The sequence below is a fragment of the Anolis carolinensis genome, chromosome 2 (assembly GCF_035594765.1).
Source record: "Anolis carolinensis isolate JA03-04 chromosome 2, rAnoCar3.1.pri, whole genome shotgun sequence".
Classification (NCBI taxonomy): Eukaryota; Metazoa; Chordata; class Lepidosauria; order Squamata; family Dactyloidae; genus Anolis; species Anolis carolinensis.
In genome coordinates this window covers 81,975,897-81,989,520 of record NC_085842.1, presented here as the reverse complement: position 1 = coordinate 81,989,520, position 13,624 = coordinate 81,975,897, and the positions used below count along the sequence as shown (strand labels likewise).

General features: G+C 39.9%; 1 protein-coding gene across 3 annotated transcripts in view; it reads left to right on the top strand.

Annotated features, from left to right (window-relative positions):
• The window catches only part of mapkapk3 (MAPK activated protein kinase 3), a 123,896-nt gene that overhangs the window by 77,145 nt on the left and 33,127 nt on the right, over positions 1-13,624 (top strand). For all 3 annotated transcript variants that reach the window (XM_062970081.1, XM_003217628.4, XM_062970080.1), the window contains exon 3: positions 7,395-7,534. In XM_062970081.1, the coding sequence (XP_062826151.1) occupies positions 7,395-7,534 (140 nt within the window). The remainder of the gene's footprint in view (positions 1-7,394; positions 7,535-13,624) is intronic.

Genomic DNA, 13,624 nt, shown 5'->3' with positions numbered 1-13,624 from the left:
AGCAAAGCCAATGGTGAGTGATTTTATTTATTTATTTACGATATTTCTATCCCGCCTTTCTCTCCCCCGAAAGGGAATCAAGGTGGCTTCACATAGATGCAGCTATTTGATGCCTTGACAACCATACAGGATTTAAAAAAGGACATTTAAAAGAATAAAAGACTGTTCAGAAGCTTCAAGTAGTCCAATGGATGGCAGCCAGGTTTCTAACAAGCGGGCTACAGGGAGCACACAACTCCCCTGTTGCACAAGCTCCACTGGCTTCCAGTCTGCTACTGGCGTTAGCCTATAAAGCCCTAAACAGTTCTGGCCCAGCTTACCTGTCTGTACAGATCTCTTCCTATGAAACATCTCAGAGAATACGACTGTGCAAGGAGGCCCTGCTCTCGATCCCACCACCTCCACAGGCACAACTGGTGGGGATGAGAGACAGAGCCTTCTCGTTGGTGGCTACTCATCTATGGAACTCCCTCCCCAGGGATATTAGATCAGCCCCCTCCCGCCTGACCTTCCAAAAGAGAGTAAAAACATGGGATCAAGCCTTTGGAGAAAATTGTTGTGTAATAGATAGATATGGAATTATGTGCAGTGACAATTGGAATGGCCTGGATTATGATTGCAGATAGTGTGATGAATAGTGAAAGTAATGTGTTTAAGAATTTTAATGTGTTTTAAATTCTATTTAATATGTTTATTTTAATTGTACATTGTTTTTAATGCATTGAATAGTTGCCTATGTGTAAATTCACCTTGAGTCCCCTTCGGAGTTGAGAAAGGTGAGGTATAAATATGGCAAATAAATACCGTGGCCAAGTATAAATGAACAACATCTGGAGGGCCACAGTTGTCCACCTCTTCTGTTTTAAGTTTTAACTTGATACCAAACTAGAGTCTACTGAGCAGAATCTAAGTAAGCCATTCTGGGAGAACATTCATCCAAAATTGGTAGAGTTGGCCCACCTGTATCCATGGACTCTGTGTCCATAGATTCCATCATCCATAATTTGGAAATATTCCAAATTTAAAATACAAAACAAAAAGCAAACCTCGATTTTGCCATTTCGTATAAGGAATGCCATTTTACTTGTATATAAAGGCATTTGTGTATCGATGGGGGGGATCCTAGAACCAAAGGGTCCATTATTGCTGTTAAGAAGGCTCCATTAGAAAATCTAGTAATTGATTTGAAATGTTAATACCTGTCTTTAATTACCATTTCTCCCTGACCCTCATATGACCTTTCCCTGTATTGAAATTCATCCAGAACAACTGAACCACACTGAAACAACAGACCCAAAAAGTGTGCTTGTGGTTTTTTTTAAAAAAACATCCTTCACCTGATGAAAAAGATAGTAGAATTTTGATAGCTCACATGATGTATTTTGTTCATTTTGGTTGGCCAATAAAGATATTGCCCTTTTATGGGTTTTGGGGTCTGTATGGCCAACAAAGCTACCCTGGAATATGTTTCCTGGATTGGGAATATTAATTGTACTGTGCTTAGAATCATAAAGTTGGAAGAGACTGCAAGGGCCACTCATGCCAACCCCCCTGTCATGCAAGAACACACAATAAACTCATCTGAATAGGCCGCAGATGTTGGTGCAACATCAACCAGTATGAATAGTAGTCATATGATGGAAACTGGAGTTTAACAATATTTTTGGAGCCATAGGTTGCAGTGCTTCTCTAACTCATTTGTTGTTCAAAAGATAGGACTCAAAGCTGAAATCAGTAATTTAAACAAATCACAAAACAGCTAACTAAAATAATTCATTTAGTTACATCTTCATAGAATGCTGTTAATGCCTGAAGAAAAAATTTGCTGTTTTGCAAATGTGAGGCCCAATGTTAATGTCATTGGTTATTCATGTCACATTTCAGTTGCTGTGAATGTGCATTAATTAACAGTGACAACTATCTTTTCAGTTGTTCAATCTGATATTGTGTTTGATAGGTATTGTTCCTCTCCTCTCAGCCCACCATTCAAAACTATGCACCTTTACTTATGAGATTTGATTTTATTGCTGGGTGAATAAATTTTACATTTTATCTATTTGAAGAAGTGTTTGCTGTCCTCTGTAGCTTTGCTAATCTTGGATTATTAATGGGAAAGTAGATCATGCTTTAACTGAGTGCTATGAATGCACACATGATAGCCAGCAGTTATGGTACTTCCTTTAAATTATAAGATTAAACCATACTTATTGGGTACTATAGACAGCTGGTTCCTAAGAACTGAAATATCTAAGACAGAAATGGTGCTTGTAGTGACTATAAAACAGGATAAAGTGGGGGTGGGGTGCTCCCAATACTATAAAGGGAAGAGAGAAAACCTATATTAATAGGACTTTAGAACAGATTACTCTCTTAAAATCCACCTTTGTAGATTAACATTGTTAAACAGAATGTTGTTTACTTATTTATGCATTTAATTGATTTTTAAAATTTTATTGCAGGCTTTCTCCCTGAAGGGAACCCGAGGTGGCTTCCTATCATAATGCATTAAAAACAATTACAGTAAAAAAAATTAAAGCAATTTAAATCAATTCAATTTTTAAACATCAAAAGGTTTTCAGAGTTCAGTAAAAAAAAATCCCTATAAAATAAACCCACACACCCTGCTTATATGTTGAGAGCCTGCTTAAATAAAAATGTCTTTGCCTCCCAGCAAAAGGAAAGTGTGGAAGGGGCCTGCCTAGCCTCCCATGGAAGGACATTCAGTAGCACAGTAGCAGCCACCAAGAAGGCTTTCTTGTGGTCTCCCCAAGGAAGTCTCTGATGGGACCAAGAGAAAGTCTTTCCCTAATAATCTTAAAAGTTCTAGCAGATTCATATCAGCAATAGTCTGGCCCCAAGCTGTATAGGACTTTATAAGTTATGACTAACACTTGAAACATGCCCAGAAACAGATCATAATATAGATTTTAGTCACTCAAAAGTCTAACTAGAATCATGTGTTTGTATTTTAGAAAACAGGTTATACGAGACTACTGTGGAAATGGCAGGGCCCGGATCCCTGCGGCCCAATGGAAAATAGGACTAATGCTATATAATTCATGCCGTAACACAATGCTCGTTAAAATAAAAAATAACGAATAAGACAAAAAAAAGCATTTGAGAAAGATGAGAAGTGGTAAATAAATCTTTGAGTTTCTTAAATATAGCAGCATATTTTGTGTTCATCTTGTTGCTCAAATGAAAAAGGAAGCAAATCCCAACTGCTCTGTGGATATAAAAAATAGATTTAATATTTGTTTGTTTCAAAATATAGAAAATCCATGCTGCTATTCACGTATTACAAACGAAGTCTGCATTCCTACACCACTTAGCTGAGGGCAAATCCCACTGAGCTCAAATGAATAAACATGCATACTTTGTGGGATAAAATTTATTTTGCTGTCAGAAAAAATATTGTCTGAAATAGTCCTTAGTAACTCTTATTTTTCTTACACTACAGCAATTCTAATGTGATCTTTTGGGGGCGGGCAGGGTAGGCAGTTTTCCTACACAGATAGTTTTTGCATATAGCAAGCAGTATATGCAGGCATACCGTGTTGGTAAGGTATGTTTTTTGTACTCCAGGGATTTTTCTGCTGCTTCCCAAATGATGTATTTATAGCATGATAAATGTTCCTTGTTGCTGTATAGTTGTTTATGAATTGTTTGGTTAAAGTCTAGAAGTAATTTCATTAACTGGAGCTTACAAACACTTGTGTTAGTTTAAAAACATTCTGTGCCTTCTTTTTTCCAATAACCAATAAAAGCTATTCATAGCAACGTAAATGTGTGTGATGTACTGAATAGATGAATTTCTCTTTGTGAGTGTGCTCTTAGCCGGAATATCATCAGAATATGAAGAATATGAAGAACATGAAGAATGTGTGGAAAAAATCCTTGAATTTCAAATAGGCAGCTGCGTATGCTTAGAGAATTACCATAAGTGAATTTCAGAGTCAAGTTATTGAAATCAATGGAGAGTTGATTTTGGTGACATATATCCCATTGACTACAGTGGGCAGCGGCATTCTAAGGAAGGGTCTGCTTAGAACAGGGGGGAAAGAACAAGCTGTGAGGAAATGACATGGACAGGAGAGACACCTCCTCCTTTGGAATTTGCTTGAGTAAGAGAGAAAGGAAGGAAGGGAAGAGGTGGAACAATGATAGTAGCTAAAATATTTTTAAAAAATTATTTTTCATAGATAATGCTGTCCTGAGTTGTCCCACTTCATGAGGTACTATATGCCCACCAGGGTCACTACCTATACTACAAAACTTCCATGGAAAGCACCTTTTGTGTATTCATTCCAGGCAAAACATCCAGGAAATGGCCACAGATGCCAACTTCTCAGCAGATGCACAAGACTAGATAAGTCACAGAAATTGCTCAGGAATCACTTTCTGCAAGAAAAGCATCTGTGTTCTGGAAAATAGCCCACAATCTCAACATTTCAGTTAGCCTTTCTTACAGAATTCACCAGTTACAGAACTGGGAGTGATACAACAAGCAAGCAAAAGATTCATAGGAATCAGGGTTCAACATCTGTATTCTCAAACATGGCCCCAAATGCCAACTTTCCAGGAAACTATGTCTGAATGGTTACAAAAAGGTGGTTCCTGTGGATTTTTGTGGGGGGGTGGGGGGGTGGGGTTTGCATCACATCCATCTAAAGCTCTGTGAGTGTGGCAAATCAGTAAGTGTGGCTTCCCGTCTTGTGATGACTGAAGTTACTTTCTGCTTTGATGTATGATGGAGGATGTTAGTGAATGCTTCAAAATAAAGTTACAGCCTATAGTGGATACTGAAGCATAAGAAAGAATACATGTAGTGACCCTTGAAATGCATGAGGTTAGCTCAACATTCAAGAAGCATATTCATACAGTCACTGAGTATTTCACAACCCTTGGTTGCTTGAAGGCCCTGGAGTATACTTTGCAGGTGCCACTTTTTCTGCTGCGGAGAAGAAACAAACTTTGTTTTCATGGTCTGAAGAGCTGAGACTTCTGACTCTGGTCCAATGAGATTTTGCTGCTATCCAGAAGTCGTTGTCTCTTAGATCTTGTGGGTTGAATATGCACATTATGATAAAATTGTTTTTTCATGCAGACTGTTATGAAGAGGGAAAGAATGAAGCCTTTGATTCTTTTATCATTGGTAGATCTGTGATACCCAAGTAAAGAAAGAAGCTTCTCTTCCCCACATTTCCCCTCATTTTTGCCTAAGCCCCTTCTCCCCAGAAAATGGAGGCAAAATAGATCATGGTTTTTAGAATGAATAATAAAATATTTGAGACAAGATGTTCATGTTTTACTCCTACCCTATTTCTAAAACATATGTAATAGGTAAACATTTATATCACCCTATGTACGTGACTACCTCATTGTAAATCATTGTGCTTGTTTCTTTTTCCCATTCTTGTCATGGCTATTATTATTATTATTATTATTATTATTATTATTATTATTATTATTATTATTATTATTATTTCTATCCCACCATCTCTCCCCAGGGGACAGGGCAGTTTACAACATAAAGTGGCAAACATTCCATGCCATAAAGTGCAGAAAAACAAAAAACAGTTGTAAACAGGTGAAAACATATTAAACAGCAAATATCAAATAATAATATAACTGGACAATAAATTAAACATACTAAAATACACAATTAGACAATACACAATTAAAATGGGATTCAATCATTAAAACTATTAATAGTGAAAAATTAAAATTTTAAAGCCAGTTTCCATACTCCAGTTCCATTTTGCTTTGCCAGATGTGTTTATAACTCCTCCTCTCTATATGCTTGTGTACATAAAAAGGTTTTTAATCGTTTTTTTAAAGAGAACAAGGAGGGGCTGTTTTAATCTCCTTTGGGAGTGAGTTCCAGAAGTGGGGGTGACCATGGAGAAGGCCTTTCTCTCGTTCCCACCAGCTGTGTTTGAGATCGGGGTGGGACTGAGAGCAGGGCCTCACCCGCCAATCGCCGTGTCCAGGCATGAGCTTTATGTCTGCTTGGAACTATGACAAACTGTTTGTTATATATCCCACTATATATATGCATTCAATTTATAATTATTTTCAAATAAGCTATACTTTTACCAAATTAAGTATGATACTTTCATGTCAAGCCAAATTACACATTATTCGTTTTATGTTTTTAAAGTAATATTAAAAGAAGAAAGGTAGGGGAAGGGGGAAAAAGAAATCAACGTTTACAACTAACCTTTTGTTTTCACATGAGTGTTCGTGAATGTCAGTCTACTTCTTCAAATGCAATATATAATGATATGAAAACCTCATGTTAGTTCACGTATTTATACAATTGTGGGAAGGGATAGACAAGAAGATGCAAATCATGACCCCTCTAAATCTTCAAAAAGCAGTGGTGAGATGGTACATGTTTTTCAGATCTTTAGAGCATCAGTTAGTATTGATGTGTGAAAGCAATGCATCTGCTTACCAAACATTGATTCTTGGGATCAAATCCTTCTCCAAGGACATTATTTTGTTTTATATGCATTTTGAAGACTCATATATTAATATATATAGTGCACTATAAAACCATTATCTTGTTAGAACCTCTAATGAGTTGGAATTTGTGAATATAGTTCAATTCAACTGTTTCCTTTTCTAGTCTTCCTTTGAAATTTCCTTGTCAAAGTCTGTGATTTGTAAATCCCATACTATATGTCTAGGAAGGTTGGGATGGTTTTCATTTTTTTTGTCAACTAAAGTCAGATTTGTGTCTACTTTATCCTCTTGGGTAGAGATTTTCCTGTTTGTTAAATAAGAAATATACAATATAGAAGGACATTACTGAAATAGGATGTCATATATCACATTTGAAGAGCAGCAGGTATAGTTCCGATGTTGTGAGTGATGTTATTTGTTCCCAGAGTAGATGTGGGGATGGAGTTGGCATCTGAGTTTGTGGCAGGCCATGTATGTGATATATCATGCTGTTTTAAGATTTGGACATTCCAAGCAAATAACAACTTCACCCCCAGAACTTGTGATAAACCTGTATTTATTGTCCAGGATGAACAATGTTGTGTCTTTCAGTCTGTCAAAGGGGCTAATATTACATTTTTGTATGTTCTTGAAATGTTTTTTTTTTCCTAGAAAAAAAACTAGGAGGAAATTCCTCAGTGTTAGCAAATTTGTTCCATCCCAACATATTGGATACTCTTTTGGTAATCTACTTTTTTTCCAAATACACCGACAGCCCTTCCAGATGATAACAATAGCTCTGATAAAATCAGGAATGGCCACCCTCTCTCACTATTGTCCAACTGAATGTGTTTCTATATTTCATGACTATTAGGATCCTTAGGGCAGTGAGCTAAGGTCATACAAAAAAGCTAAATTCTACTTGGTCCCTATCCCTTCCACAGCTCTTGTATGATAGCCCAAAAGCACGACAAGAAGTGGATCATCATTGGCGGGCTTCTGGCTGTCCCCACATCGTCCACATCCTGGATGTTTATGAAAATATACATCATGGGAAGAGATGCCTCCTAATCATCATGGAATGGTAAGAATCAATGAAGTTTATTCTTACATAACTCATGTTTGGGGATTCCAGGATAAAATTATAAGAGCTTTGTAGTGCATTATAAGAACATATCCTTTTGTAGTAACATGATGACTGCAAAGATTTTATAAAATAGTGAGAACCTTGTGGAAAGCCTTGAGTGTATTTTGCACCTCATTGCACCTCTCCCTGCATGCCTTTCCTTTCATCAGCCTGTATTTGTGAGTTGCTGTTTGACCACACAACAAAGAAGTCTCACCTAACCTAAAGCCCCCAATGTTTTGATTTCTCCTCCTCCCTTTCCCTGCCCCCCATGTGATGCTGCTCATCAAAGTTCTGTATGCATTCTGGCCTTCCAGCAGCAGCAGATATTGGCATGACCCACTCTGTGTTAAGAGCTCCCTGTGTTGTTTTAGAAATCTGCATTTATGTGAACTCATCCATGCCTGTGTATTAGAAGAACATCAATAGAGCCCTGCTGAATAAGGCCAAGGCACCAGCTGGTCCAGCGTCCGGTGTCCCACAGTGGCCAGCTGCGTGACTCTGAGAAGGTCACAAGCAGGGTGTGCGTGACATTTGTCTCCCTGCAGAACCCTGCTAAGGATGCATCATCTGTTCTGCTTGTTTAAACTGTTTACTTGTTTAGATTATGTGCCACCTTTCAATTAAAATATTTTCAGGATATTTGATCAGTTTTGTCCACATAGCAAGAAAGCATGGTTGAGCATAGGCAAGGCATTATTTCCCTGTTTCCCATGGGCTATGTGTGTGACAAAAATGACCATGCAGCTGCCTGAACAAATAGAAGCTGAATAGCCCTTAGCTTAGCCAGAGACAGCAAAATAGAAGTGTGATGTGGTTCAGTGTTTGAAATGTACAGCATTCATTTTCAAGACTCAAGTTGCACCCACAAGGCACACTGCATCTGTCCATGGCCAATATGAACCCCCACTATCTATACTTCAAAGAGAGGGATTTGTGTGATATGGATTCAAAAATGGTCAGTATAATTCACCAACACACATACACATGATGTATAAACATCACTTCTTGTACTTAAGCCACATAAAACAAGTCTGGAAGCATCTGTGCATAAATCCAAAAGACAGACACTAGGAATGTTTTATTCAGGTAGATGCTCTCTGTGTTCTGTTACTTGGGGACAGAATCTGTATTCTCCTCCTTGTATCACAGAGTGCTTGTCTATAGTAAAAAAGAAATGATATCTTCCCACAGACAAGCTTATTAAATCAACATTCTCCTGTCATGATGAGAATGATATTAGAGATTCAGCTTTCATATGCATCTCTGTGAATTATACTTCTTGTATCCTGAACATTACACCATTAACTTTATTTTATGACCCAACTTCTAGTATAAAAAGGTAAAGGTTTCCCCTGACGTTAAGTCTAGTCATGTCTGACTCTGGGGTTTGGTGCTCATCTCCATTTCTAAGCTGAAGAGCCAGCGTTGTCCGTAGACACCTCCAAGGTCATGTGGCTGGTATGCCTGCATGGAGCACCGTTAACTTCCCACCAGAGCGGTACCTATTGATCCACTCACATTGGCATGTTTTCGAACTGCTAGGTTGGCAGGAGCTGGAGCTAACAGTGGCCGCTCACGCCGCTCCCAGGGTTTGAACCTGGCACCTTTCGGTCTCCAGCTCAGTGCTTTAACGCACTTTGCCACCGGGGCTCAACTTCTAGTATAAGAGAAGGAAAAAATCTCCTCTGTATAAATTTCTTCATCACCATGTATAATTACATATACCTCTCTCGTGTTCCCTCTTGCTTGCTTATTACACAAGCTTGAGAAAATCATATCATTCCTCTCTTGATATCTCTTGTGAGGACAGCCCCTTCAGGGTCTTTAATGAAAGTTCCTGTACAGACAAGATCTGAAATGTTGAAGTTGGTGCCATTATCTGTTGTCTTGGCCAGTTGCCAGAAAACTAGAAGGAGAAGTAGAAGGTGGAGACAGTACTAAGAGTGTTGAACAAAGAGCCTAGAACAGTAGGTTTAAAATTGAATTTGATAATGTTATGTGTTGGAAATTGGGGAAATAATTCATTACCACCAGCACAAATAACAGAAAGTCTTATACTCAATTAAATTAAATTAATTAAATTATTGATTGACTCATTTAAAATAATGGCTTTGGCGCAGACTGTTGCATTTACAGAGAATGACATGGGGATTCTCTCATAGAATCATTGAATCACAGAGCTGGAAAAGACTACATGGGCCATCAAGTCCAACTTCTTGCCATGCAGGAAAAAGCACAAAGCATTCACAACAGGATGGCAACCCAGGCTCTGTTCAAAAGTCTCCAAGGAAGGAGCCCCCACCACACGACGAGGAAGAGAGTTCCACTGTTGAGCAGCTCTCACGGTGAGGAAGTTCTTCCTAATGTTCAGGTGGAATTTCCTTTCCTGAAATTTGTACCCATTGCTCCAAGTCCTATTAAGTCACCAGGGCAGCAGAAAACAAGCTTGCTCCCTCTTCCTTGACATCCTTTCAGATATTTAAGCATGGTGATTATGTCTCCACATATACTTGTTGACAACTTCAAACAGTGCTGCACAGTCACTACTTGTATTCTGGCTCCCTACTGCCTTATCAAAAATATGATCTGCAGAGATCAGTGGTAGGCTACATGTTTTGCAGGTTAAGCCCGACAGGGATTATTTTTGAGTAGGGTTTTTTAAAAAACCACAAGGAAGGATAACAAAGTACTGTATAGATTTACCGGCTATATCTTTTGCTTTCAACCCTGAAACTTACCAAAATTTCCAGCTATATCATACCCTGAAAAAGAGGGTGGGTATAAAGATGAAGAGAGGGACGGAAGGGGCAGATTTTCTTTTTAAAAGCCAAGAAAAGTGGGGGACTTCCCATTTAATTATCCAAGTATCCACCAACAATACACTAAAAGATTACAAAAGGCTAACAAAGGTTTAACTAAATGAAGCTTTTGTCTCTGAATTAATAGTTGCAGCCTGGTCAGGTGTGTGAGCCAATAAATTAAGGGATGGGTTGAAAGTTAAGCAGAATAGTAGAAAAATTTATTTATTTATTTACCATATTTGTACCCCACCCTTCTCAACCCCAAGGGGACTCAAAGCAACCTGAGTGGAGAAGACAAAATGGGGGAAGGGGTGTAGTTGAATAGTGATATACAGTTAGTTGTTGTTCTCATTTGCCATCAAACTGGCTTTTGATTTATGGCAACATTAAGGCCCCTTCTACACTGACCTTATATCCAAGGTTTCTGATCCCAGGTTATCTGCTTTGTACTGGATTATACGAGTCTCCACTGCCACATAATCTGGGATAAGAGAGCAAGGCATCAAATACTTTGTATTGTTCTGTTTTGAGGAACAACTTAGGGAGATAGGTATGTTTAGTATAGAGAAGAGAAGACTAAAAGGTGACATGACAGCTATCTTTAAATATCTGAAAGGAGGTCATGTAGAAGACAGAATGAGCTTGTTTTTCACTGCTCCACAGATGAGAATGAGAACCAGTGGATTCAAATTACAAGAAAAGAGATTCCATCTAAACATTAGGAAGGCGGGAAGTACTGTAAGAAATGTTTGGCAGTGGAATAAATTGCTTCAAAGAGTAGTGAACTCACCCCCTTGTAAGTCTTTAAAGAATACCTGAATAGGTATCTTTCAGGTTTGCTTACTTATGTATTCCTGCATAGCAGGGGGTTAGACCAGGTGCCCCTTGTAGTCTCTTCCAACTCCAGGATTCTATAAATCTGTGAAGTAAACTCAGTACCATGGCTTCCTTTATTAAATCAATCCATCTTTAATATTGCCTTCTTTTTCTACTGCTTTCCACTTGGTGTATATTATAAAATTATATTCCATAGAAAGCCAAATAAAATCAGCAGAAGAAGATTCATAATGCATCTCCCATTCCACTTCTGGAATGATATATAAGACAGTGCGGGACCACTAACCATTCTGACCTCAATAGCTTGATAATTGTGTTCATCTGTTCTAACATAAAAGGAAAAGACAAAATCAAACATTATCTTCAAGACTCATTTGTTTTAGGGCCCTTCCACACAAGCCCATAAACCATGATGGGTCACAGGTTTATCTCAGGTGCCTAAAGGATGCCTCAGGTAAACCTGAATTAATCCAGAGTAAACTGGGATTTCCCAGTTTACTCTGGATTAATTTGACACCTTGAAAGATCTAGAACTTAATGTAAAGTCCTAATCTTTCCAGATGTGGATCTATGGGGATTGACTCCCAGAATCATGTTTTGCAATCCTGGGATCAATCCCCATGGTCAATCCCCATTGTCACCCCAGTTCTTTGGGCTCCCAGAGCACAAAGGAGCAGGATGGCACCCCCACCCTCCCATCCCAGTCATCCATTTTGCCCCAAAAACTTACCAGAGTGGCCTGGCTTCATACACAGGCCCCTCGTAGACAGCTTCTGATGCATCCAAATGACACTCCAGGAGTCTGGCTGACCGGGGAGGGCATGTAGCCATCCCCAGAAGGAAAGCGTGGGGTTTGGAGGAGGTGTGGGGAATAAATCCTGGAAGGAACTGGAATTAAATTATCCCAGTTCCTCCTGGGATTTAGCCCTATCTCGAAGGACTCTTGGTATGAGCTTTTTCAATGTATCTGAAGAAGATTGATATCCTTGAAAGTTCAGACTAAAATGAGTCAACTTAGTCACTTGATTCTTTCACTTTTTTCATACCCCATTCCATTTTATGTAAGTTTCATGGCTAGTTGACAATCCCAGTGGCTAAGAAGATGACTCCCCTGATTCCATTCCCATTCCATACCCCCCCCTCAATGGATTGTCACCTTGCCATGGTGAGGGGGCTTGTGTGTTCCGATGAACCTGTGGGCACAGCCGCTGGAGTGATGCACTCCCAGGAGTGGCCGCAGGGGAGGTTCCAGACCAAGCCCAATCCGAAGACCCAAAGACCTCAACGGCGGAGCAGGCGGAGGATAACATGGTACATCTTACAATGGCTGTGAAGGCGGAAGAAGGCTGCAACAGACTGAGAAGCCACTCTCGTTGTGTTAACCACACCACTGCTGGAACCTCACTCTGTGAAGACTGTGTGTTGACCGGCCGTGCACTGATCTCCACACATTAAAAAAAATCACGCACAGGCGTCTTCCAACAAAAATAAAAACAAACCTACAAAAGTCCCATGGCGATCAGCGAGTGGCGACGGGGGCAGGACTGTGAAATCTGGAAGCCCCTAGTCACAGACTGGCACATGGGCAGTGGATATGGACTCAGTCGTTCTACCTCAAGGACCGAGGCAGTTGAGTAGTCCGGCAGCTGTATCCATGACTGATCAGCCCTTTTTAGGATCCGCTCTGCTCACCCCACACGGGGAAGGGGCTAGAAAAGGTGCCCTAAACATAGTCTGCCTCTCCTACCCTGACTGGACTGCCGTGTCCAGAGGGGTCACCACTCTGCGGCCAAAAAAGAAAAATGAACTTTGGAACATGGAACGTACGGACACTGTTAGATAACACTGACAGCGAACGCCCCGAATGCAGGACTGCTATCATTGCAAGGGAGCTGGGATGCTTTAAGATTGACATAGCAGCCCTTCAGGAGACCCGGAGAGCAGGAGAGGGGCAGCTGAAGGAAGAAAAGGGAGGCTACACCTTCTTCTGGAAGGGACTGCCTGAAGAAGAGTGAAGAATACACGGAGTTGGCTTTGCGATCAGAAACGACCTGGTGAAGCACCTGACTGAAGCACCCACTGGCATCAACGAACGACTTTCAACCCTCTGAATTAACCTTGCCAAAAACCAACAGGCAACCATCATATGCGCCTATGCACCAACACTAGATGCTGACGAAGACATCAAGGAAAATTTTTACTGTCAGCTGGACACTATCCTATCGGAGATACCTAAGGAGGACAAAATCATCCTCCTGGGGGACTTTAATGCAAGAGTCGGAAGGGACTCTGACCTGTGGCCAGGGATCATAGGAAAAGACGGAGTCGGAAACAGCAACTCGAATGGCATCTTGCTTCTCACCAAATGCGGAGAGCACAACCTTGTCATCACCAACACGCTCTTCCA